This window comes from Hyperoodon ampullatus, assembly GCF_949752795.1.
Source record: "Hyperoodon ampullatus genome assembly, chromosome: 13".
Taxonomy (NCBI): domain Eukaryota; kingdom Metazoa; phylum Chordata; class Mammalia; order Artiodactyla; family Ziphiidae; genus Hyperoodon; species Hyperoodon ampullatus.
Genome location: NC_136926.1, coordinates 9,826,482 through 9,852,982, shown reverse-complemented (window position 1 = coordinate 9,852,982; position 26,501 = coordinate 9,826,482). Strand labels below are relative to the sequence as shown.

Below are 26,501 nucleotides of genomic sequence, written 5' to 3'. Positions count from 1 at the left end.
CATGCCCCTGGCTGCTGGTGTTGCAGGGGACCGGGGAGAGATGCAGTAGGCCTGCAGGACTCCAGACCGGACCCTTATGGCCACATCTTACCTCCTTTCAAAGTCCTGCCCAACTCTGTCCCGCAGATGGCAACACATCTGAAGCCAGAGGAAGGCAGGACACGGGAATCCCATTTATAAATGTGAAAACTGAGACTCGGAGAGGCTGAAGGACTTACAAGGACCCGGGCTGGGACTAGGATATGGGGCCCCCAGGGAAGGTTAGGGTCCACACAGTGCCTGCCTGGTGATCGAGTGAGGAGGTTGGTGGAGACGCCAGGTGGGGATGGAGGGAGAGAAGCAGCCCCGGGCTTGTCCCTCGTCACCGCCCTCGGCTCTATGGAACATAGCTCCTCACTCAGTCTGGTTGAGAGAGACCCATGTCCTAGCTTAGCCTGGGGGTGGGCCTGGGATCTCTGGTCACTGCTCTGCCTTCCTCCCACGGGGAAGGGCACTTGTCATGCTCTGCAGGCTGCTTCCTGGCCTTTACCAGGACCATCCCGTGCCTGGAATCCATCCCTCTACAGTCTCAAGTTACTTGTCAGGTCTCAGCTCCACGACCCTTCCCTGGGATGTCTTCCCTGACCCCTGAGTCTGGGGCTGGTGCCCCTTCCCCAGTCGTTGCTGCCTGCATCACCCTATTTCTGAGTGTTCTGTCTGTATCCCACCCTCCTTCCTCTGGGAACTCAGGGGCTGGGTCCCGGACAGCTCCCAGCCCCAGCACTCAGCATGGCATGTAGTTCAATTAATATTGATTGAGCTCAACTCCCTCCTCTCCGCCTGGCCCAAGACCCCCGCCCCGGGGAGAATGAGCCCCCAGCACACGTCTCCTCACCTGATTAGCTTTCTCCAGGTTGGTCATGATCAGGCCGACTTCATCTGCCCTGAGACAGAAAGATGAGGCCCTGAGGAAGGGATTCTGGCAGCCACCAGGGCCCCCGACATTCCTGAAACCCCCCAGCCCCTGCCAACCCAAGGGTCTTGCAATGGGGCCCTCGAGCAGGCTGCCTTCCATCCTTCCTACTGGAGAGAAACCAAGCTGGTGGGGCGGGGAAAGAATCCAGGCTGGGGGGAAATGAAAACGGGGCCTCAGCACTGGACCCCTTCCAGGCAGCCTGGCCTCCATCTCCCCCAGGGGTCCACTCTCTGAAGGTGCCACAGAGCTACACCTCCCAGCCTTTGCCTCTGCTATGCCTTCCACCTGGACGTCTTCCTCAAGAGAACAGGGCCTGAGCTTTACACCCAGCTGCAGAGTGTTCTCCTAGGAGGCCTCCCTCAACTACCCTCATTTATTTTGCTGCCTCACCACCCCCCTGGGTTGTCAGCGCCTAAAGGATCGGGACAGGCCTCATCCACCTCGGCTGCCCCTCTGCCTAGCAAGGGGTGGGGCCACAAGGGGCCTGCAGGGAGCATTTGGTGACTAAAAGCCACACACATGCTACACGCATGTTCCAGTTCAAGGCCTTCTTTGCATAAGCTGTTCCCACTGCCCACAGCACCTTTCCAAGCATTCTTCATGTGGCCATCTCCTTCCCATCTCTGAGATGTCATTCTGAAGGTCATCTCCTCAGGGAAGTCCTCCCTGACTACCCTGGATAATAGGACCCACCCCTCCATGTTATTCTCTCTTGCTGCTCCTGTTTTTTCCCTTCATAGCATTTACCATGTGGCCACAACAGTGTCAGGCATACAGTAAGTGCTCAATAGTGTCTGTGACTGAAAGACTTTATTCCTGTACATCAGCTAGTGTCTGTCTCCTCTCCTTGACTGAGGACAGGCCCATGTTCTGGGGTTTCCTCCAGGGACCCAGCATAGCACTGGGTAAACAGTAGGTGCTAAATTGTAGATTAAGTGATATCTTAAAGCCTGAAGAAATGTTGATTCCAGATTAATTTAAGTTAATGACACTTGGCCCTGAGGGTTGGACTGTGAACCTGGGGAGTGGGGACAGCCCCTAGAGGCTGGGGCAAGGCAGAGGCCCATGACCAGCAGTCTGCTTAGCTGGAAACCCAGAATGTCCTTTATAGCTTGTGCTACACGGATCGCACCACAAATAAATGGTGAACAGCTGTGTGCCTATGCGGGTGTGGAGCAGAGAGTACTTAATTCAATGGGTGTCTCAGGTAGAATCCGAGGGAGAATATCAGAAAGAGGAGGCATGTCTGGGAGGGTCAGAGGGAGGAGGCATGTCTGGGAAGGTCAGAGGGAGGAGGCATGTATTGGAAGGTCAGAGGGAGGAGGCATGTCTGGGAGGGTCAGAGGGAGGAGGCATGTCTGGGAGGGTCAGAGGGAGGAGGCATGTCTTGGAAGGTCAGAGGGAGGAGGCAAGTCTGGGCGGGTCAGAGGGAGGAGGCATGTCTGGGCGGGTCAGAGGGAGGAGGCATGTCTGGAGGGTCACAGGCAGGAGACACACCTCAGCATGGCATTCACTTACTTGGATGCCGCCTCCTCATCGTATTTCTGCCGCAGCTCCAGCAGCTCTGTCTGCGTGGCCTTTAACGCTTGGAAAAATTAAAGTGCCGGAGTAAGGCCCTCCACCTCCAGGGAAGTGGAACCCGCTCCCCTTCTCTGGGGCCCGGAAGGCAGAATGAAGCTTGGGGTAGTGAGGAAAGATTTTTCTGTCAGTTAGAACTGGTGACAAGCAGTGAGTTTCCTGCCCCTAGAAGGGCTTCGAGCTGGAGGGAGGGCTGTGGCATGGCCAGGGTGGGGAGGGCAGATGACATGGTTCTCTATGACTCTATGAAGCTCAGGGGACCCAGGTAAGTGGAGGGGGCAGTCTGTCCCGGGACCTGGTGTATGAGCCCCCTAACACCTTTAAGGTCACTCCAGGACCTGGGTGGGGTCGTCCGTGCATGAGCTCACCCACCCTGAGGCCCAGCCCTGGAAGTGAGGGGACGGGAGGGGCAACGAAGTCAACAGATACATGTATATTACAACAAATGAGGGATTTCTCATAAAGTTCCAGATTTCTGATTTCTCTGGCAAAATGGAAGGGACTGGCTATACTGGGCAGTGCCTGGCTGGGGCTCAGCAGTGGCTACCTCTTTAGATCAGGCCTGGGTTCTCCAGTTTGACCCACACCCCACCCTTCCCTACTGCATTCCCTAATCCAGCCAGCTTGGCTGCATGCCCGGCTCCTGTGGGCACTGCATTTGTCATCCCGGATTGAATTCTATCTCAAACCCTCTCTCCACAGTAGTACGACCCCCGGGACTGGGGCTCTGATCCCTGCTGGGTAATGTAAGTCTTTCCTCTCCCTTCCCAAACTCCTTTCTTGCCCTCCTGATTCTAGAACACCTGACCTTGTGTTCGGTGTCACTGCCCCCTCCCACTCCCCCTGGGCCTCCTGGTCTGACTGGCTGGGGCGCTGCACGAGGGCAGGGGACATGTGCCAGATACACACCTGAATGTAGAACCTTGATCTTCTCCTCGGCTTCCCCCAGTCTGGCTGCCAAAGTGAAGGCCTGTACTTCCTGAAGGCCCCTGTGAAAAGACCTGGTGTGGGGACCGGCCCATCCTGGCTTCCTGTCCCTTCTCCCACTCCCTGTAAAATCTGCACCTCCGTCTTTTTAATGAGTCCTTAAACATGACACTCAGGCACTTGGCTGCCCTGCTGTTTTGCTGACTGTGTGGCCTCCATTAGAGCTGGTGCCCAGTTAAGGTTCTGTAGCAGCCAGTGACCTTGCCTCTCTGGGCCTCAATTTCCTCATGTATAAAATGGGTTTCTGATGGAGTCTGCCTCAGAGAGTGCTGTGAAGCACGTTCAATGTGGTGCCCAGCACCCAGAGTTCCCTCAGCATCACTGGTAACTATTAGTGTCCCCTTGAGAGGCACTTTTTTTCCCTTTTCTGTGGCAGGAGTTTGGGAAGCCCCCCCAGCCCACTGTGGTCTAACTTGGGTGTGATGCAAGCATCCCAGCAGAGAAAGAGGACCCCTAGCTATGCTGGGGGAGGGTTTATGCAAAGCCTGAGCCTTACCTTGGCTGGCTCAGTGACTCTAGGGAAGGAGCCCCGTTTACCTTGATCTTATCCTGCCCCCTCCCCCTTGCTCACTCCATTCCAGCCACACTCCCCTCACACATCAGGCACGTTCCTACCTCAGGGCCTTTGCACTGATTGTTCCCTCTGTCCCTATATACCTGCAAGGCTCCCTCACCTCCTTACGGCTTTGCTCACCTTCTCAGTGAGGCCTCCTCCAACACTCTATTTAAAACTTTAGCCCCCGGGGACTTCCCTGGTGGCGCAGTGGTTAAGAATCCTCCTGCCAATGCAGGGGACATGGGTTCGAGCCCTGGTCCGGGAAGATCCCACATGCTGCAGAGCAACTAAGCCTGTGTGCCACAACTGCTGAGGCTGTGTGCCACGACTACTGAAGCCTGCACGCCTAGAGCCCGTGTTCCGCAACAAGAGAAGACCCTGCACCGCAGCAACAAAGAGTAGCCCCTGCTCTCCGCAACTAGAGAAAGCCTGCGCACAGCAACAAAGACCCAACGCAGCCAAAAATAAATAAATAAAACAAATAACTTAAAAAAATCAAAAAACAAAAAACTTCAGCCCCCATCTTATCCTCACCCTCTTCTGCTTTATCTGTCGTCACAATGCTTATCATGTAGCACACCACTTATCGTTTTTGCTTGTTTTCCTCACTAGAAAGTAAACTCCAGGAGGGCAGAGGTTTTGTCCATTTTGTTCACTGCTCTTCCCTAGAACAGTGGCTGGCACACAGTAGGTGGCTCCATAAATATGTGGAATGAAAAAATAAGTGAATGACAGAAAGGATAAATATAATAATCACCGTAAAATTGTCCTAGAAAGGCCCTAAGAATGCATATTTTATCACCACTGCACCAATTGTAAAGGCAAACATTTACTTCTCCCTGTGAGCACTGAGCTAAGCATGTACAGGTGTCATTTCATTTCATTCTTATGGCAGACTAGGAGTTGACACTGCCTGTGACAGTCAGTGTTATACGTCCATTTGGCTGGGCTATAGTGCCCAGTTATTCAGTCGTACACTAATACATGTACTGCTGTGAAGGCATTCTGTAGATGAGGTTAACATCTACAATCAGTTGATGCTAACTAAAGGAAAATATTCGCAGTAACACAGGTGGGCTTCATTCAGTCAGCTGAAGGTCTTAAGAACAAAACTGAGGAAGAAGAAATTCTGCCTCAAGATGGCAGAACTCACGCCCACCTGACAGTTTCCAGCCTGCTGGCTGGCTCAACCAATTCAGACGCGCCAGCCTCAATTGTGTGCGTTAAGTCCTTGAAATACAACTCTTTTTTTTCTTAATGTTTATTTATTTGGCTATGTTGGGTCTTTGCTGCGGCACGCGGGCTCTTAGTTGCGGCATGTGGGAACTAGTTCCCTGACCAGGGATCGAACCCGGGTCCCCTGCATTGGGAGCGTGGAATCTTAACCACTGGACCACCAGGGAAGTCCCAAAATACAACTCTTAATTAAAAAAAAATTCTACTGGTTGTTCCTCTGGGGGACCCTGGGTAATATACCACCATTAGCTCCATTTTCTAGATGGGGAAACAGGCTCAGTGAGGTGATGTGACCTGCCCAGGGCTGGCCACTGAGCTGCTGATGTGTGGCTTGAATCCAGACCTGCATCTCCATCTCCAACCTGCATCTGGATTCCCAAAGGGTCCTGGGCAGGGGTGACTTTCCAGGTCCCCCCCTCCCGGAAGCTGGAGCAGCGGGAGCCTGCCTCTCCTTCCCCCACTCACTTTTGTTTCTCTGCCTCATTTCTCTGCAGCAAAGTTTCTGTCAGGAGGGCTTTGCTGGGAATGCCTGGGAGGCGGCTCCCCTCAGTCAGCGTGGGCCCAGCCGGCGACGTCCCCTCTCTCTGTTCTGGAGGGAGAAAAAGAGGGAAAACCGCCCATTGCTGAGTGTGGCGTGACAGCCAGAGCTGCTTTCTGCAAACCAGATCGATCAACAGTGCTGGGAGAAGAATCAATTTCCCAAACTCAGCGTTGGAGAGAGCGCAGCTGTCAGGACCTGTTGTCACTGCGATCAGCTGGGTTGAGCCTTGGCGAGTGCCTGCACAAGAAAGTCAAACTCCATCGTGCCGGCCTCAGACAGCACACCCAGAGGCTTCCTTTGCCCTCTCAGACCTGTTCCTGCCTCCTTGGCCTTCTGTATGATTAAGAAAAATCATGGTAAAATATACATAACATAAAATTCACCATTTTAACCATTTTAAAGTGCACAATTTAGTGATACGTAGTATAGTCAAAATACTGTGCAACCATTATCAGTAATTCCAGAACACTGGCATCACCCCAAAAGGAAACCTGTCCCCATTAAGCAGTCGCTCCCCACTCCCTTCCCTAGCCCCTGGCAACCACTGTTCTGCTTTCTGTCGCTACGGATTTGTGTATTTTGGATATCTCATAGCACTGGAATCATAACACCTATCCTTTTGTGACTTGATTCTTTCACTTAGCATGTTTTTGAGGTTCATCAATTTTGGACCATGTGTCAGTACTTCATTCTTTTTTTATGGCCGAAAAATAGTCCATTTCATGGTTATACCATATTTTGTTTTTTTCCCTTTCATCCATTAATGGACATTTGGATTATTCCCACAATTTGGCTACTGTGAACAGTGCTGCTATAAACATTTGTGTACAAGTTTTGTTTGAGCACCTGTTTTCAATTCTTTAGGGTATATCCCTAGGAGTGGAATGGTTGGGTTACAGGGTAACTCCAGATTTAACTTACTGAGGAGCCACCACACTGTTTTCCCTTCCCCAAAATTGATGGCACACACTCAGATGCTCAGTCATCGCCCCTCACCTGCAGGTGCGCTGGGGCAGGGCCCACGTCAGGTCCATCTTTACAGGCCCTGTGGCAGTTCATTTGGGGATCAGTGTGTGCCTTTGGCACCGAACTCATGGAGAGAGAGTTGCTCAGGGGCCAGCCATTGAAGGTGAGTGGCTCAAGAGTTCCAAAATTTGTTCTCCCAACCTTGGGTCCAAGTGACTCAGTTAAATCCTGTCCTAGTTTTTAAGTTTCTACTGTGATCCTGGCACAGGAGGGTGAGTGTAGAGCTGGGCGGTTTGTAGAGTGAGCCCCTCTACTCTAGAGGCTAGTACAGCAGTCAGCTTATAATACACACATGCGCGCACACACACACACACACACACGTGCACACATGTACTGGGAACGTTCCAGGTGCCTAGGCCACAACAGTGAACAAAAAGGCAAGTTTTGACCATCATGATGCAGAATAACAAGTGTCCTCAAGGAGAAACACAGCCCAGGACCAAGGTCAAAAACTTCTGTTCTGATTCCCCACTTGGCCACCTGCGGCTTCTGTGACTCAGTTTCCTCATCTGTAAAATGAGGCCAATGACACCTCAAAAGATTGATGCCAGGAGACAGTGAGATGCTGTGTGAAAGGCACACTGCACAGAGCAAATGCTCTCAAGAGGCAATTTCCACAACTACTATTATTCTTACAGAAGGAAGTTTGAACCTCAGAGGGACCTCAGAGGAAGAAGTGACAATTTTGCTGGGGAAACTCAGAAGCTTCACAGAGGTGTGTACATATGAGCAGGGGCTGAAGAACTGCCAAGTCCTGGCTTGTCAGTGTGGTTGGAATCGTATTCCAGGTGCAGGACCAGAGTTGGCAAAGTGCTGTTATTTTAGTCACTGTAAATCTTCCCCAGAAGACCCTGCCTAGGGCCAGGCTTACAGCAGGTGCTCTCTACGTAATGTGGGGAGGGGGAAGGGAGGAGGTTGTGAAATGGGGGACTGTGAGAGAGTGGTTGTTTCCTGAGAAGAGACTTCGTGTCATGCTTTCATTTGACAGGCCTCAGCCCATTTTATCTTCACTACATGCCAAATCTGGCCCACCACCTGTTTTGTCAATAAAGTATTATTGAAACAAAGCCATGCCTACTCATTTACATACTATCTATGGCTGCTTTCACCCAGAGTTAAGTAGTTGTGACAGAAACTACATGACCTGCAATACCTGCAATAATTACTTTCTGGCCCTTTTCAGAAAAAGCTGGCTGACCTCTGAGGTAAATCCTACTCTTTCGTTCCTTAAACAAGAATCCCTTCACCTGACTCCCCCAATTCTCTGCTCAATTTTTTCCCCAAAGTCTTTCTCACCAACTGACATACTATATATTTTACGAACATTTATTGACACTCAGTCCCTCCCTCTAGAAGGTCAGCATGATGAGAGCAGAGATTTTTGTCTGTTTTGTTCCTGGCTGTGTCCCCGGTGCCTATGACAGTGCCTGCAGGTCAATGAACATCCAAACCTTGGACGGCCACCAATGGCTTTCACCTGCTATTGGCTCCTCCCTATGGTAACCTCCTACCTCACCTTCCAGAGGTAACCACCATGCTGAATTTTGTTCACCATTCTCTTGCTTTTAAACATTTTTATCACAACATATGTACACCCAAGCATTATTATTTTTAGCTTTGCTAGTATCTTAACTTGTCTCATTTGGGGCTGAGACAGTGCTGTGTTCACTACATCCTATTTCCCTCTCCTTCTGGACACACAGCCAGACTACATTTTCCAGCCTCCTTTGCAGCAGGGATGTGGCCAAAGTGATGTGCGCCACTCCCACCACCTCAGTGTGATCCTCCACATTCTTTCTCTGCCTGTTGGCCAGGTGTCAACACTCACTGTGACTCTGGATGTCGAGGATTGACGATGGCAGGACTGCCACAGCCTGGGTCCCTGAATGACTGCGTGGAGTGTCCCCTGCAACTTCCCCTCCCTTCAAATATATTAAGCCTCTGAGATTTGGGGTTGGTCTGTCTCAGCAGAACTGCACCTTAACCCATCCCACATCTAAAATTATGATAGAGTTGAGTTCCCTGCCCTCCTTCCCCCACAAGGGTGGCCGAGTTTGGCTGCCAAAGATCCACAGCCCATTTGTTTATTATGGACATCCTGTGAAAACCTTATCAGTACCTTTGGGGCCGAGGAGCTCAGGGTATCTCTTCCACGAACTGTGGAGCTCTCGCCGCGGCTGCCCGCTGGGGTCGAAGCTGGGGGACTGCAGTCTGTCGTCTGGGCTGCGTGAAGCCTCAAACACAGGCACGGGGTCTGCACAGAGAGAGGAGGACAGGGGTGGTGGGAGCCGTGGGGGTCAGGGGGTGCCCCGGCTGAGGCCACAGGGCCAGGGAGCTTGGGTGGGAGGAAGCATCCACAGGAGCCATCTGGAATCGCTCTGGTGGCTTAGTGGAGCAACGTGAACTTCCTGCTTTATGAGGGAGCAGATCTCCAGGCACCTGCTCCGGAGAGCATGTGCCATCCCCACGGGTGTGGCTGTCCTGCCCAGCTGGGAATAATAATAACAATTATCATAATAACTTCATTTTCCTGATTCTAGATGCCATCTGTGGTGGCCATGAGATTGTGTCCTGCACACCTCCGACCACAGGGAACATCACTTAGCAAGGACCCTAGCAGGCACACTCTGAAATCCATCAGTTCAAGCCTAGCCTTCTCATGGGACTTCCCAGACAAGGCCTGCAGGCAGCGAGGGTAGAGGCAGACCTGCTCCTGGGGGACACAAAACTGCTCTGAGGGCTGAGGACCGGCCCGTGGCCTTCCCCAGTGTTCCCTTCCTTAGGCTATAATGCGGTCTCGATGCTTCCACCCAGTTCCCCACCTCTCCTAGCTCCCTCCCTATTTTCCTTCACCCGAGGTTCCCTAATAGCATCTTTGCACATATAACCCTTGGGGTGCTTTTCAATGGATCTGGGCCAACACACCATCATTTGTGACACTTGTGGCCGATTAAATAATAGTTTTTCTGGGGGCGAGATATACACCTGGATATAAGATGTCTCCGTATTTCCCAATAGCTAAATTGAGGACTCCAGGTCCTTCCACCTGGAATTCTGTCCCCGATCCCACCCTGTCACCTAGCAAGCACTTCGTCTTCCTTCAGATCTAGAATCCAACACCTCTTCTTCCAGCAACTCCCCACCTGGGGCAGGAGGTTTGGTGTAGCATCTTCCATGTTACAAAGCCAGTCCCTGGGAATAGGTTCCCACGATGCACCCAGCATCCCCTGGAGGCTGGCCTGGATCTAACTTGTTTTCACATATGAGGAAACTGCTCAGAGAAGCCAGGTGACTTGCTGAAGAGTGGAGGAGAGACTCAAGTCTGGGTCTCTTTCTCTGATGCCACAAAGACTTCCTGTCCCAGTGGTGTGGATATTTCGACCCCAGTAGTTGCAGGTAGGTAGGTGTTCATGGGGTCCCAAGGAAGCCAGGGCCTCCTCGCTTCAGACCAAGGGGGCTGGTCTGGTCCACATTTTTTCTAATGCCCCAGAGCCCTCTCTCTTCCTGGCCCCTCCTTTGGGATCTCCCATCAGCATCTGCTTGGCCATTGTTCTCTGCTGGTGTGGACCCTGGAGTCAGATGTCCCTGGTCCTGGTCTAATCCATACTTGCTTCTTAGGATTGCTGTGTGACCTTGGTAAATGGCGCTACCTCTCTGTGCCTCACAATAAAAGTACTGACCTCGTGGGCCTGTGATGAAGATTCATGTAAAGTGCTCAACACGGTTCCTGGCACTTGGTCAGCTCAGGACAAATGGAAGCCCTCACTATTATTCCTGCCCTTCTGAGTGCAAGCCACACTGACCTTCTTCTCTCAGTCCCTCAAATGCACCTTCCCACCCCAGAGACTTTGTATGGGAGGGAGCCTCTGCCAGGAACACCCTGCCCTCCCCTATCCCTTTCAGCTAGTTAATGCTTACTCATCTTAGCAACTCAAATGCCAATTCTTCCAGGAAGCCTTCCTTGACCAGTCGGTCTTCTAGTATGAGCTCTCCCAGCTGCCTGCACCTTTCCTTCACAGCACTCACTGTACTTCCAATTTTCATTGATTTGCAAGTGCACCTAATTAATACCCGCTGGACTGCAAACTCCACAACAAGGCAGGGCTGGGACTGCATCTGTTCTTGCTCCTCCACTGGACCCCTTGTGGGGTGAATGAAGCCTGACCCACAGTCCAACCCAATAAATATCTGCTGATGGAAGAAACAGGGCAGAGCCTATACTTGGGGACCTTCAGGTCTGGTTGGAACAAGGCCACCTCTGCATTTTATCCCTCTTCTCCCGCCTGTTTGTTTAGGTGGTGGGAGGCTCAGACAATGGGTGTTTGTGTCGAGGTAAGCAGGTGCACGGGAACGCTGCTGCTGGCTTTCCTCTGTCAGCACTCCCCCATGCCCCGTCATTAGGCAGGGGCTGCTCAGCAGGGTATGCCATTATGTCTCCCCGGGCTGATGTAATTATACATTGACATAATTAACCCAGCAAGCGCATTAGGCAGGCCAGCTAAAAATTCATCTATAATTATTTGTTGTGTGCATGCTAATGAGTCCATCTGCACTGCCTTTGTACAACACGGACAAATTAATTTACAAGTCTGGATTTTTTAATAAGTTCAGGGAAACGCTTCCTATTGTGTCCTGGTTTTTGAGAAAGGAAGAAAAAGGCGACAAGCGCTTGCTGGGGTCAGGGAGGTTAGATAAACACGGGAGGCTGCAGCTGAGAGCGGCATGGAGGGCTCGCTCTGGTTCCAAGGAGGTGGGAAACATCCAGCTCATGGCTCAGGGGCCGGCTGGCTAGGAGCCTGTCCAAGCCAAAAGATGATGCTCGGGTGAAAAAGGATGTCATTTACCCCACTCCCAGGGATCAGAAATTGATGTTTGTTCTGCTCGGAGGCAGTGCGGTCATCCCTTGCTGCCTTGTGCTCTTTGTCCAGGGGAAGCTGACCGCAGGTGGCCTCCTGCAGAGGCTGGAGAAGGTGGGTGGCGAGTGGACACTCAGTACGGGGTCAGCGGGTTCCAAGGCTCTCTTTGCCTTCATTTGCCAGTACAGGGTAGAACAGAGTGGTTAAACTCTCAGAACATGAAGTCCAGCGCTGGTCTTGAGCCTCAGTTTCCCCACTTAAAAAGTCAGAAAATATTACAGTTTCTACTTCTCAGAAGTTACTACTGGGAAGACTGAAAAAGATTACTGAGAGAGGCAGCATGATTTAAGGACTGCTGTTGTCAGCTCCAGCTCTAAACTGGCCATGTGACCTTTGGACAGTTAACCTCTCCAAGCCTCCATTTTCTTATCTGTAAAATGGGGCTGCAAGGATTGAATGAGAGAATGTGTACAGAGATTTGCACAGTGCTGGGTGCACAGTAGGGCTTGATAAGTGTTGGCTACTGTTATTACCCTGAGAGGGGGCAGCACACCGTCCCGTGACGTTCTAGGAGCTGTTGTCTACATGGCAAAACTCCACGGAGACTCACGACAGGGTAAGGCCTCATATACTCTCATCAGTGCCTGGGAGACTCAGAATCCAGTAATCCTGCGTTGAGTTCCACTCAGGGACTCAAAGGCTCCAGCTTAGAAAGTCACACTGAGGAGGGACAATTTGTCAAGTGTCTAACACCCCTACCCCAGTGCACAGTTGGGGAAAAGTGGGGTCCCATGACTTCCCTGAAGTCTGCCAGTGAGTTGGTGATAAGGTCAAGATGGGGCCTTGGGCCTCGGCCTCTTCTTCCCACACTGTGCTTCCTCCTAGATCCCCAATTTGAGAGAGGAAGTCGGGGAAGGTTCAGATGACTCAGTTGAAGTCAGGCTGTGGCCAAATCCTAACAGCCAGAGCACTTTAAATCGATTAGAATTCATACAGTCTTCACCACAACACTGTTAGTAGGTCTGTTGTGTTCCCATTCTATAGATGGGGAAACTGAGGCATGGGGGAGTGAAATCACTTCCCCAAGGTGAGGCCCAATAAGGTAGATGCTGCTATTTCCATTTTCCAGACAAGGAAATGAAGGCCCAGAGAGGAGATTCTATGTGCTCAAGGTCGCCGAGCTCAGAAGTGGCAGGGGTGGGATTTGAACCCGGAGTGCCTGGTGACTCTTTGTAGTGGGCTAAGCTGCCTTGAGGCAGGGCATGGGGGATTATTAGGCCAGAAGCACAAGAATGAGGGCACTGTTCTTGGCCTTGCCACAGGCTTGCTGTGTGACCTTGGACAAAGCATCAGACTTCTCTGGGCTCCAAATTTCTATCACAAGTATCCCTGAGGCACACACTCAATCAACATTGGTTATCACCAGATAGGGGTGTGGTCCTGCCAAAGTGAGTGCTTTTGGCCCTGGGCCTATTCCTTGGCGCTGGGATGCTCAGGGAGGGTGATTATTAAACGCCTTCATAGCTGAACTTGACACTTGAGGTTTGAACATTGTGAATCCTCCAAATTCCCAAAGCCACTCTCAGATAAAGGGGGGAGAGGGACAGGTTGGGAGGCTGACGGTCAAATCCTGGCTGTGACAACTTTAGGGAAAGTCACTTAGGTCCCCTGAGCCTCAGTTTCCCCTTCAGTAAAACACGGATAACAACAGGACCTACTGTAGAGGGCTGTGCAGGGACTCCATGAGCACGCTGAGCCCCTGTGACAGTGCCTGGCACCTAACAGAGTCTAAGTGAGCGTTACCCTCATTCTTATGACTTGTGGCAGTGTGAGATGTGCCACCCAGCTCTCCCTTCAAGAAAGAACGTCCTGCGAGGAGTTGGTGACAGTCTCCAGGAGCTGCACCTTCGGATACACTGCAGTGTTTGTTTGGAAGCCAGGTTTCCCCAGGCCTGCTCCCAGCCAATGACCGAGCAAGACAGAGACAGTAGGGCTGGGCCACTCCTGCCGATGCTGGAAAAGGCAACCTAGTATATAGACTAAAATGTTTTCCCCCAAACCCATATGTTGAAGCCTTAACCCCTGATGCAACTGTATCTGGAGACAGGGCTTTAAGGAAGTAATTAAGGTTAAATGAGGTCATTAAGAGTGGGGCCCAATCTGATAGGACTGGTGTCCTTACAAGAAGAGGAAGAGACACTAGAGCTTTCTCCCTCTGCACGTGCAGAAAGGAAAGGCCATGTGGGGACACAGTAAGAAGGCAGCCATCTACAAGCCAGGAGAAGAGCTCTCACCAGAAACCAACCCTGCTGGTACCTTGATCTTGGACTTCCCAGCCTCCAGAACTGTAAGAGATAAAATTCTGTTGTTTAAGCCACCTAGTTTGTGGTGTTTTCTTATAGCAGCCCGAGCAGACTATTGCATCCTGCTTTGGGGCTCCTGTTAGTTTTAGCTTGGCTGAGACTTCTTCAGAGCTGCACTGCAGTTTGAGGTTCCTCCTACCAACCCTCCTTCCTTCCCTCTCTCCCTTCCCAGGTGTTAGACCAGCATCACCAAGTGAACGCTCTCCTGGTCTCCTCTCCCTCTCCTTCATCCTTCACAGGCATCTTCCCCAATAAATCTCTTGCACATCCGGTGCCATCTTGGCATGTGAATGCTTCCAGAGGACCCAAACCAATATGTGATTACTCTTTTGCCTCTCAGAGCCTCAGTTTACTGGTCTGTAAAGTGGGGATAGTCACAGTGCCTCTCCTGTGGAGCTGCAGCTAGACTCTGGAGTCTGTGGGTGTGGAGCCCATGTTGAGGTGCTGGTACATTCCACAGTGGTGAATCTAAAGTGGGCAGAGCTCACAGGGGGACCTATGAGTCCATGCACCTGCTTCACTCAGCAAGAGTTTGTTGAGCCTCTATCTGTGGGGGGCACAGTAGTGACCCTGTCTATGTGTAGCTGACATCCCAGTCAGATAATATGGATGGGGAAAGGACTTATCTTAAGAGCATTAGAAAGTGACATGTTCTAATTCGCATTTTTCAAAGGCTCATCCAAGCTGCTGCAAGAAAAATGGGCTGTAGAGGGAGCCAGTCAGGGGGCTACAGCAATAGTCCAGGCAGTGATGCTGGGGGATCAGGGCGGTGGCAGGAGGAGTTGGGGGAAGTGCTCAGACACAATAGGTAGACAGGAAGAACTGATGGGGTGTGGTGTTCTAGGCTGAATAGCATTTCCCCAAATTTATGTCCATCCAGAACTTGTGAAACTGACCTTATTTAGAAACAGGGTCTTTGCAGATGAAATCAAGTTAAGATGAGGTCGACTGGATTAGGGTTGACTAATCCAATGACTGGTGTCTTTACAATAAGAGGAGAGGACACAGAGGGACAACACACAGGGAAGGCCCTGTGAAGACAGAGGCAGAGATTGAAATGATGTGTCTACAAGCCAAGGAATGCCAACGATGGCCGGCCACCACCAGAAGCTAGGAGAGAGGAATGGAACGGATTCTCCCTGTGCGCCTCCACAAGGAACCAACACTGCCAACACCTTGATTTTGGGCTTCTGGCCTCCAAAACCGAGAGAATAAATTTCCATTGTTTTAAACCATCCAGTTTATGGAAATTTGGCATGGCAGCCTCTGAAAACTAATACATCGTGTGTACTCTGGAGGTTCAAAGTCCAAAATCAAGGTGCTGGCAGAGCTGTGCTCTCTTGATCTGTTCCACGCTGTCTCCTAGCTTCTGGTGTCGCTCGCAATCCTTGGCATTTCTCAGCTTGTGGTGGCATCACTTCAATCTCTGCCTCTGTCATTGCTTGGCCCTCTTCTCTGTGTATCTCTCTCCTCTTCTTATAAGGACACCAGTCATGGTGGATTAGGGTCTCACCCTAAGGACCTTCCCTTTTCATCATCACATCTGCAAAGACTCTATTTCCAAATACGGTCACATTCACAGGTACCAGGGGTCAGGACTTCAACATATCTTTTGGGGGCACACAATTCAACCTATAATACGTGGCAACTGGCTGGATACCAACTGTGAGAAAGGCAGGACTAAGGAGCTGCTAGACTCCAAGTCTCATAGGAAGGAAGTTCTTACTTAAGCCTAACCTACTTCCCTCCTGCTGCACCCATTTCACCAGTCGTCCAGGAAGACAAGTGTGCCTCATAAGACAAAGCAGCAGGTGCTGGGCTCCGATCCTCCTGTATGTTCATCCTCTCCAACTACTGAGGAATAGGGTGGTGGGTTGAGTATGGTCCCTGCTCTGAAGAGTGCACAGCAACGATGATCACTTATTTCTCCAAGCATATTCCATTCTTTATTTCCTCCCCACAGAATTCCTAGACTTTATGGCATGTGGGTAAACTCATTTCTTCCCAGCTCCCCCATCTGGGAGAAATCCACGGAAGTCTGAGCTACATTGCTGGGGATTGGGTTAGGTAGAAAAAAAATATTAGCATTCAGAGGACTGGAAGATTCTGCCAAGTTAGGCGTAAGTAAAATGCTCAGCTGGGGTAGCTGACACATCCAAGGGCTTCCTGCTTACTTTGCCCAACTGGTATTAGTTGATGCATCAGCTAAACGTCACTGGCTGCTCTTACAAATACAAAGTGAAAGAGACAGAAATGACAGCAAATCTTTGAAATGTTGGGAGGTTTCTCAGAGAACCTGACAGTCACAGGGGTCTGGGGGCATCTAGCTTTCATTCCTCAGCAACCCCTTTCTCCCAATGCCTTTCACACAGTAGGTGCTCAAGAAATGTTGCTTGTTTTAAGCATCTAAGTTAGTGGTCATTTGTTACAGCAGCAGGAAAAAACTAATACAGTCTGTAATTCAGCCATTTATTCATTTGTACCTTTTTACTGAGCACCTGCTATGTGTCAGATACCATTTCTTCGGTTGCTGGATACTTCCTGAGCATCTACTTAGGGAAGTTTCTGGGCCCTGGAGATACAGCAGTAAATAAGAGGAAATTCCTGCCTTCCTGGGGTTGACATTCTAGAGGGGAGAGATGGCCAAAGGACAAATAAACCAACGGCTCTAAGGGGGCTGAGAACAAAAACAGCAGGGTTGGGGGAGAGAGTGGCCTGAGGTGTGTGCTTGGGGGCAGTGTGCTAATTGAGGCAGCCTGGTCAGGGAGGTGACATTTGAGCAGAGCCCTGAAGGAAATGAGGAAGCCAGCAGTGGGCTGAGAGAGAATAATCCAGACCCAGGAAGCACCAGGAGAAACAGCTCCCATTAGACCAAGACATGCTGGCACACCATCCTGACCAATCCCCCCTGAGTTACTGTCCCAGAAACACAGCTTAGCTTCGTCTTCACAACAACTGACCCGTTTTACTGATGAGGACACGGGGCTCAGAGAGGCTGGCGAAGCCTGGGTATTTCTTGGTGCCAGCTTCACCTCTCCTCCCTGTAGGCTGGTCTGGGTGCTGGTGGGTGGTGACTGGGTTCAGAGCAGGCTCTGGCTCTTCAAACACTAGTTTCTGGTCTTCCTCCTCCCAACTCCAGCAAACATTCATTCTGGGGCAGATGGGGCACCCATATCCAGGAAGCTGGGGTAAAGAGCAGACGAGATGCCCACCCAGCATCTTGAGCCAAAAGCTCCAGGGAACTGACATTTCTTCATCCCCACCACCCCCTGCACCCTGACGTATGCCAGGTACTTTGCAGATATTTATATCTCATTTAATCTTCAAAACAACCACATGAGACATTGCTATCCTCCCCATTTTCCAGATGAGAAAACTGCAGCCCAGCAGAGGGAAGCCACTTGCTGAAAAAGGCGGAGCTGGATTTGAACCCAGGGTGGCCCAATCGTCAAATGCTGGTGACATGTCACACCTTAAGCTGCATCCACCTGCCCCCCAAAATATTACCAACTTGATATCTGTCCTTATGTGATTTGATGTTTTTAACTTAAATATATTTTAAAGGAATATTTCTTTCACTATTGTAAGTAGATCATTGGGATTCTGTATCATAAAAAAGGGGTTTTAACCATTAAAATAAGTACAAAGGAAAAATCAAGAAACTGATGTTATTCAATTCTAGTTACATCCCCATTGCCTGCTCAAGACCTTGAGCTTGAGGCCGGCTCTTCCTTGGTTAAAAGGAGAGATTCACAGGTGTTCCATAGGCATTTAAGATGCTTTAGCACCTGACTGAGACTTTCTCTAGAAGGAACTAAAAACGTGATACCTGGTGTGCAATGTATTCCAAGTCTGTGTTGCGCCAGGTTCACCAAGGCTGCTCCCTATGTCAGGTGACCCCACTTGGGGAAGCGTGGGGTCCCGCTGACCCCCAGTCTCCAAAGCGACCTGTGTCCCCCTCCAACGTCTGGCAAGCCGCATATCTCAGTGTCAGGAGAAGTGACAGAACATCCCTGTAGCTCCTCATCTGGAGCCAGGGAGCCTGGCTTTCTGCCGGGCTCAGTGCTTCCACTGGAAACCTTTCAGCTGAGACACGTGGCTGCCCAGAGCTGTGAGCGGGACTTTATTTCCCCCACTTCGCTCCTGCAACATACACACTGTCAATATACAGACAAGGGCAGTGGCAGCGGGAATCAAACGGCTTTAGATCCAACCTGAATTTAAAAAGCCCAAAACAGGGGACCCCAAATCAGAAGTGTTTGACTACATATCCTTTGGATTAGTTAAGCACGTTGGCAGACACGGAAGATCAAATATGAACCATCCGAGGTGGCAGGTCCTGATGGGCATGCGGCGGGGGGGAACGTCGTCAGGAAATAGAGTGCCTTTGTCTTACAGCCATCAACTGGCTCTTTATGCATAAACTGCTTAATAAAATGACTAATTCATTTTGGTTACATTGGATCTAAACCCCTAGAGAATACTGCCAACGGATTTATAATATTTTAATCTCACACCAGGCTTTCCAAAGCCTTTGTAGGAGGAGATGGATAGAACATCAACTATTCCATCTTCTACCACTAGCTGATGCTGTTGGTGTTTTTTAAAAAAAGTGTCTATGGGGCTGTGTGGGAGAGTCGTGAATCTAGGGAAAGCTGTCTCATTCCTCCCACTGTGTCCATCTGAAGGAAAGCGGTGCTCAGAGCTTTTTTTAGGAAAGCTGGAGCCGCAAAGGCTGTCCGAGAGGCTGTTTAGAAACACATATATGCAGAAGTATGCGTGTGCCCCTCCAAAGTATCTCTGAGACAGAAGCCTTCTCCCATCTGGGCCCCGGCTCCGGGCGCCTGTGTGGGCAGGAGGTTCAGGCTACTGACGGCGGCAGCGAGCCTAACTTTGATCCTTTAATCCTAACTTTTCAATAGCAGATGGCCTGCCCAGCCCTTGTATGCAAATGGGGGCCGTGCTTTCTTCCCTCCATCGCTAGGGCTGGCTGCTTCCGGGTCTCCCGGCTTAAGCACGGACAGAGGGGCTGGAGAGGGTCTTCCTTCTTGGCACTGGGTGGTGATGTAACAGTAACACCACCACCAACAGCAATGGCAGCCGCTGGTCTACTGAGCATTTACTGTGTGCCAGACACCAGCTTAGGATTTTATACTCTTCACCTTGCTTAATCCTCCCAGAGGTAACAGAAGGTAAGTGTGCTTTTCCAGAGGAGGAAACAGAGGCTCAGAGAGGTAGAGCTAGTTACTCAAGGCTACGCATCCAGGGAGCAGCGGAGCTGGGACTCAAACCCATGTCCATTGTCATAAAAACAAAGTTTCCATAGACTAAGCTGCACAGAAAGTTCCAGGCAGGCAGGAACAGTGTCTGTTTTGCTTAACATTGTGCCCTTGGTGTAGAGGAGAGTGTCTTTCAAACAGTAGGAGTTCAATGTTTGTTGAATGAATTGCATGGGGCTACTACTCTGTGCCAGGCACCATGTGAAGTGTTCCCCATTCCCACTGAAGCCACCCAATGGGCCTATAATTAGGTGGGATCATTATCCGTATTTCACAAGTGGGGAAACTGAGGATCAAAGAAGTCAGGTGTGACGGGGCTTCCCTGGTGGTGCAGTGGTTGAGAGTCTGCCTGCCGATGCAGGGGACACGGGTTCGTGCCCCGGTCCAGGAAGATCCCACATGCCGCGGAGCGGCTGGGCCATGGCCATGGCCGCTGAGCCTGTGCGTCCGGAGCCTGTGCTCCGCAACGGGAGAGGCCACAGCAGTGAGAGGCCTGCATACCGCAAAAAAAAAAAAGAAAAAGAACTCAGGTGTGATACAGGATGCAAGATGGCAGAAGGGGGACTGGTCCCACCCTGAGAGGGTCCTTCAGCCTAGAGTCCTGCTAGTGCTCCTCCTGGCATCTCTCTGCCCCCTGAATTTGGAGCTCTGTGACTCAATTTCTCCTCAACAAAAGTACCAGCCTTTGGAGCCCTGGGCCAGGAGGACCAGGTGTACTTGTCTGTTAGGGGTAATGTTCTTCTTCCAGCTAACACATCTGCATTTCTGCAAAGGGCTCATCCTCTCACCCTAGAACCTCTCAACCTACTGGCAGCAAAGACCCTCAGCTGTTTTTCACTGTATTTAGATGTCAAATCTCTAATGGTTTTGTTCCAACCCTTTCAATTTTTTTTTTCTTTTTTGGCCGCACTGTGCAGCATGCGGAATCTTAGTTCCCTGACCAGGGATCGAGCCCGGGCCCCCTGCACTGGTAGCATGGAGTCTTAACTATTGGACTGCCAGGGAAGTCCCCCAACCCTTTCAATTTTAAAATTAATCCTGCATCTGGGTTTGGAGCCAGGGATCAAGATTCAGGCTCCACTACCTCTCTGCTGTGTGACCTTGGGCAAGTGGCTTGACCTCTCTGAGCCTGCATTGCCTCAGCCACACAGCAGGGCAGGATGGCAATACCTACCTCCAAGGGGCAGAGGGGATAAGTGAAATCCTTTCTGTAAGGGGCTGAGTGCACTGCCTGGCACACAGGGAGCACCAAAGAAACCGCCCCACGAGGATGGTAGCTCATCGTTTAAATTCAAAGGCTGCTCTCCCTGAGGCACCTCTCCTGGCCTTCCCACCTTGAAGCCCTTTTTCTGCTGGGTGTTCTGGCTGTCTGTCTTTGGGTCACGTGGCCCCTGCTGGACTCCGAGGGCAGGGCAGGACTCAAGTTTGAGTTCCCACAGGGCTCAGCACATGGTAGGTGCTCAGAGAATGAGCTGATGAAAAGCCACAGCTGAAACACCTGTCATCCCTTCTGAAAGGGAGCAGCCGTTTATTGAGCACCCACTGGGTACCAGCATCATGCTGGATGCTTTCCTTTAATCATCTTTCAACCCTTAGCTGCCAGGAGTAGTAAAAATCAGACAGGTGGCCGGGGGAAAGGGCACTCCTGGCAGAAGAAATGGCAGAGGCAAAGGTGTGGCAGAAAATGGGGAGACAATGCCTTTTGAAGTTAAGTACCATCTCTGGAAAATCTGCTGTTAAACTTTTCCTTTTTTTATGGGTTAAATAACCTTTTATGTTACCCTTCTGTGCTCCCCTGAGCTCAACAGGACCAAATGGGCAGAGGGATATACAGGGAGGAAAGGAAGGAGGTGAGGGCAGCCAAAGACAGCGATGGGTCTCCCATTACACTAAAATCTGTATTGCCTTTATCTACAAAGGTGGCTTATCCACTAGATGGCAGTAGAACTAGTCATTTGGGACAAACACAATGTTAAATTCTTAACTCCCCTTTCTACTTCCATCACCATATATTTCAAATGCTTCAAAGGTTCAAATTTCTAAAAATTGAGATCACAAAAGTACTTGAAAAATCCTACAACCTTCAGGCGAGAGGGGTTTTTTTAAATATGACAATAAATCCAGAAGCCATAAAGCAAAGGTCTGGTAAGATTTCCTACTTTCTGCAAATATTTTTTGAATGTCTGCTGTGTATCATATACAAGAGACATTGTACACAAAGTTAAGAAACAAAAGGCAAACTAGGGGAGAAGATATGAAACACATTTACCAGGACAAAGGTTAGTATCTCTAATATACAAAGAGCATCTACAAATCAATAAGAAAATGATCTCTCTGATAGAAAAATGGGCTAAGGGTACATGAATCAGTGATTTACAAAAGAATAAATATGAGTGGTTCACAACACGTGAAAAGATATTTAGTGTAACTAATAAACAAAGAAGTACAAAATAAATCAACAAGGAGGAAAAAAATTCTTATTCTTTCTGACCACTTTTCCTGGGTATGTGGTCAATATGTGGCTACAATACATTCTCCTTCCCAAGTTTTCTTCCTCACTCTTATAACTACAGTACAGTACCAATATGCCTTGCATTCCCAAGAACCCCGAATACCCAGTGTTGGGAATGGGGTTCAGTAAATTACAATACAGCCACACAAGAGACTGTTACACAAGAGGAACCAAAGTTACTCAGAATTTGTAATCACACAGAGAAATACAGATGCTTGCAGTGGGTGAAAGGAAGCAGGATTGAAAATGGTATATGCAGAATGAACGACCATTTTGAAAAAGTACATGGGGAAAAAATCAGATAGGAAAACAACAAAATATTGCCACTGCTTTTCTAGTAGGTAGCTTTCCCCTCCTATTTCCGTATTTTCTGAATTTGACAGTAGGCATATGCAACTTTTATAATTGTGGAGAAAAATCTAAAAATCCTAAACATTGGAAAGTATTGTCCTACTGCACATTCAGTAACCCTGTAGTGTTAAACCTCTCACCCCACTTCCTTGATAATTGACAGAGCTGTATGAAATCCACAGCCAATGCGTGTGACTCACGTAACTTATACCACGGTGTCAGCTTTGCAGTGGGCTGCTGATTATCCAACCTGCCAAATGCTTTCATGTATAGGTATAGAATCCTCACATTGACTGATGAACAGGTTCTATTATCCCTCTGCTAAAGACACAGAAACCAGAGTCAGAGAGGTTCAGACCCCTGCCCAAGGTCACACAGCTCAGAAACACCAAGCTGAGAGTCCCACCCCACTGTGTCTGATGCTACAGCTCGATCAACCTAAGCTGCCCAGCCTTGCCTCCTGAAAGGAGGGGCAGGGAGAGAAGCCTGTGAGGAGTTGCCATCTCCTGCATCAGATTTTAAAAAAACAAAGTAAGGGGAAAAAAAAAATTGGGGGGACTCACCTCTCCCTTCTTATCTCTTCAGCAGTGTTCCTCTGCCTGTCCTCTTACCTGCTCTTTCCTTGTTTCCTCTTTAATTTTTTTTCTTTTAACTAATCACTCAGTTAATAAGTTAGCTCTCTGAAACTTGGGTCGGTACCTAGTGACTCTATGAATGCAATAAAGAAATCAGCCGTCACCGGTACAGAAGCCAGAAAGGTTTAAATCAAATCATCCTCTACAACAATGACATTAATTATGCTTTTAACACGTTTTACTGCTTTTTTTCCTCACTTCACGCCACATCTGTGTGAACAATATCCAAAAGATTTACGGTTTTCTTTCATAATTATAGACATACAGGCTGCACACTTATCAAAATACTTGCTGAGCAATCACGCTATATCGCATTCTCTGCCAAAGATTTGTGTTGGCAGCAGTCACTCAAAACAAAAATGTTGAATCAGGACTTGTGTGGCTTCGGGGGGGAGGTGTGGAGGGGAAGTATTTCGACAAATAATTTGCCTGTCAAGAAGTATAAAAACAGGAGAGTGTTCACCCTGGCAAATTTTCCAGGAGTATTATTTTTATGGAGGGGCTGGGGCAGCGTGTGTGGCAGGGACAGTGAGCAGGGAAGCTCCGAGCACCAACAACACATCTGACATTTGGTTCTTGTGTCTGAGGATACAATTTAATGAGAACAAAAATATGTCTTCCTAATTCCCCTAAGAAATCATTAAAACATTTTGTTATTCTTAAATGTCTTGAAAATGAATTAGAGCCCTGAAGGGGCTGTTCGTATGGTATGTCTCCATCAGTTAAGGTTCCTTGTTCTCTAGCTCGGTGACAGCTGGGGATGTACGCCCCCCCCACCCCTCCATTTCTGGGGAGTAGAACTGGGAAATCAGACACGTGGAGTCAGCACTGGGCTTGGAATGACCGTTTGGGGGGAGGGGCAAGAGGGCACGGGAACGTTCCAGGAAGTTCCGTGACCATCTTGGGAGCGCTCACGGTCCCTGACCGGCACCATGGTTCTGGCCTCGTGGGTTAACGTATTTTCAGAAAGATGAGGGTCCACAGTGAACCCCAGAAATGATACTCTCTCCCACATGGGGGCTGTAAGCCCCTTCTCACCCCCAAACGCTCCCCTGGGTTTGAGACAACAGGTTACTTGAGTGATGATCTGTTTACCTCTGCCACCAGAATGCAAGTTCTCTGAGGTCTGGGCCCGTGTCTGTATCGGCAGGCTCATGGCTATGTTCCCAGTGTCTGGTGAGCGCTGGGCACATAGGAGGCACTCAATAAATGCCATCTGAGTAGATAAACACGTGACAAGCAGGAAGCGCTAGTTGAAAAAAGTACCTTTTCATTCAAATAACTCTTCTCCCACTTTCTGCATCTGAATCTTATTTCTAATTCATTCAACAAACAATTATTAGGTGCCTACTGTGTACTGGATTCAGGGTACACAAGTTTACTATGACTCAGTCCCAGGCTTGGAGAATTTCACTTGTCCTAGGGACACACAGATGATGATAAGAACAGTTAACACTTAGCAAGTGCCACTCTGTGCCATGCATGCTGAAGCCTCCCAATGACTGTATGAGACAGACTCTGATATTATTCCCAATTTATAGAAGCGAAGACTGAAGCTCAGGGAGGTGAATTAATTCGTCCACAGTTACCCAATGAGTAAGTGGTTCAGGCAGGATTTGAACTGGGGTCTGAGACTGGAAACACAAGCCCATCTCAGTGCTGCCCCCTGGTGCTACAGGAAAGGTACTATGAGGCCCGGTGGAGGAGCTGGGCATGTGGACTCGTGGGAGGTATCTCTGGGGTCTGTACTGGGTCACCCTCCACTGTCATTCGCCACTGAGACTGTGCAACCCAAAGAATTGAAAGGAGTGAGAAATAAAGAGGGTGTATTTTTCCAAATTTTTTCCCAGATAGCTCTGATAAGGGTGGAGACATCATAAGCAAAAAGGCTGCAAGGAATGGGGCGGCCTCTCGGTCTCTCGGCCACATGCCTGGTGTGGTCCTCAGTAAGGGTGATAACGACCAGGGCTGCAGACACAGCTGTCTTGGCCTCATACCACAGGGCCACGTCCTGGCAGGGGGAGGCACAGAGCCTGGAGGGCTGTGCTGTCTGGTTCCAGCCATTCTTGCCGCCAAAACATTCTGACTGAGAAAACCCATGTGGCCATGCTGCCTTCCTGCGAGCGCAGAATCAGGGCAGAGCGCGGGACTGGAGCAGAGCGAGTCGAGTCTGCAGGGGCCTCTGTAGTGGGCTGAATGGTGACCCCCAAATACACATCCATGTCCTAAGGCCTGGAACCTGTAAACGCGACCTTTTTTGGAAAAGGGTCTTTTGCAAATGTAATTAAGTTAAGGATCTTGAGATGAGATCATCCTGGATTATCTGGGCGGGGCCTAAATCCAATGACCAGTGTCCTTATAAGAGAACGAAGAGGGGGATTTGGGACCCAGAGACACAGAGGGAAGAAGGCCACGTGCAGACAGAGGCAGAGATTGGAGTGATGCAGCCACAAGCCAAGGGACACCTGGAGCCACCAGAAGCTGGAAGAGGTAGGGAAGAGTCCTCCCCTATTGAAGTACAGTGTGTAACGTGAAGGATGTAAGTTACTCAGCTTTCTGCTCTCTACACCAAACAGTGTTTGTCTTCGGAGAGACCACAGCCCTGCCGACACCTTGATTTCAGACTTCTGGCCTCCAGAACTGAGAGAGAATAAGGATCTGTTGTTTTAAGCCACCCAGTTTGTGGTAGTTTGTTATAGCAGTGGGAAACTAACATAACCTCCCACGAGGAGCCAAGTTGTGACACGAGCAGACATTCTAGAAATAGTTGTTGAATGTATCAAGAGCTGAGTCCCATCTCTCCCTGGCTGTGAGGCATCAGGCACTGGACTCAACCTCTTTGTGCCAGGGAGACAGGGACTGGTAGGGCCTGTTCCCTTGGGGCTTGTAACATGCAGAGGGTAGAGCACATGTAACTTCTACACCTGGCCAGTGCTTCTCTAACTATGATGTGCTCCCGGATCCCCTGGGGAACTTGTTAAAAATGCAGAGGCTTCAATGGCCCGAGGTTCTGTATTTCTAACGAGCTCCAGGTGAAGCCAATGCTGCTGGTCCATGGACTACACTTTGAGTAGAACAGGCTAGAAGACTTCCCTCACCACCCAGCCCATGTGCTTTTGGAGGGGAAGCTTCACATCATTGCTGCTGTATTAGTTTCCTGGGGCAGCCATAACAGAGCACCACCCACTAAGGTGGCTTAAAACCACAAAAGTTTATTCTCTCACAGTTCTGGAGGCCAGGAGTCCAAAATCAAGTTGCTGTCAGGGCTGTGCTCCTTCTGAAGGCTCTAGCAGAGGATCCTTCCTGGCCTCTTCCAGCTCCTGGTGGTCTCAGGCATTCCTTGGCTTGTAGTTGCATCACTCCAAACTCTGCCTCTGTCTTCACATGGCCCTCTTCCCTGTGTCTGTGTCCCAAAACTCCCTCTCCTCTTCTTATAAGGACACCCTTCATTGGATTTAGGGTCCTCCCTAAGTCCAGGATGATCTCATCTCAAGATCCCTAACTAATTACATCTGCAAAGACCTTGTTTCCAAATAAGCTTGCACTACGAGGTTCAAAGTGGACATAAATTTTGGGAGGACACTATTTAAACCACCACAGTTGCCCAAGACAGATGGAACGAGGGA

At 49.8% G+C, this 26,501-nt stretch overlaps 1 protein-coding gene across 2 annotated transcripts in view; it reads right to left on the bottom strand.

Annotated features, from left to right (window-relative positions):
- Positions 1-26,501, bottom strand: part of CUX2 (cut like homeobox 2) — a gene marked incomplete at both ends in the record, with an annotated part of 264,482 nt that overhangs the window by 30,791 nt on the left and 207,190 nt on the right. For both annotated transcript variants that reach the window (XM_079717842.1, XM_079717841.1), the window contains 5 exons: positions 875-923; positions 2,474-2,540; positions 3,443-3,522; positions 5,778-5,901; positions 8,999-9,133. In XM_079717842.1, coding sequence (XP_079573968.1) covers positions 875-923; positions 2,474-2,540; positions 3,443-3,522; positions 5,778-5,901; positions 8,999-9,133 — 455 coding nt within the window. The remainder of the gene's footprint in view (positions 1-874; positions 924-2,473; positions 2,541-3,442; positions 3,523-5,777; positions 5,902-8,998; positions 9,134-26,501) is intronic.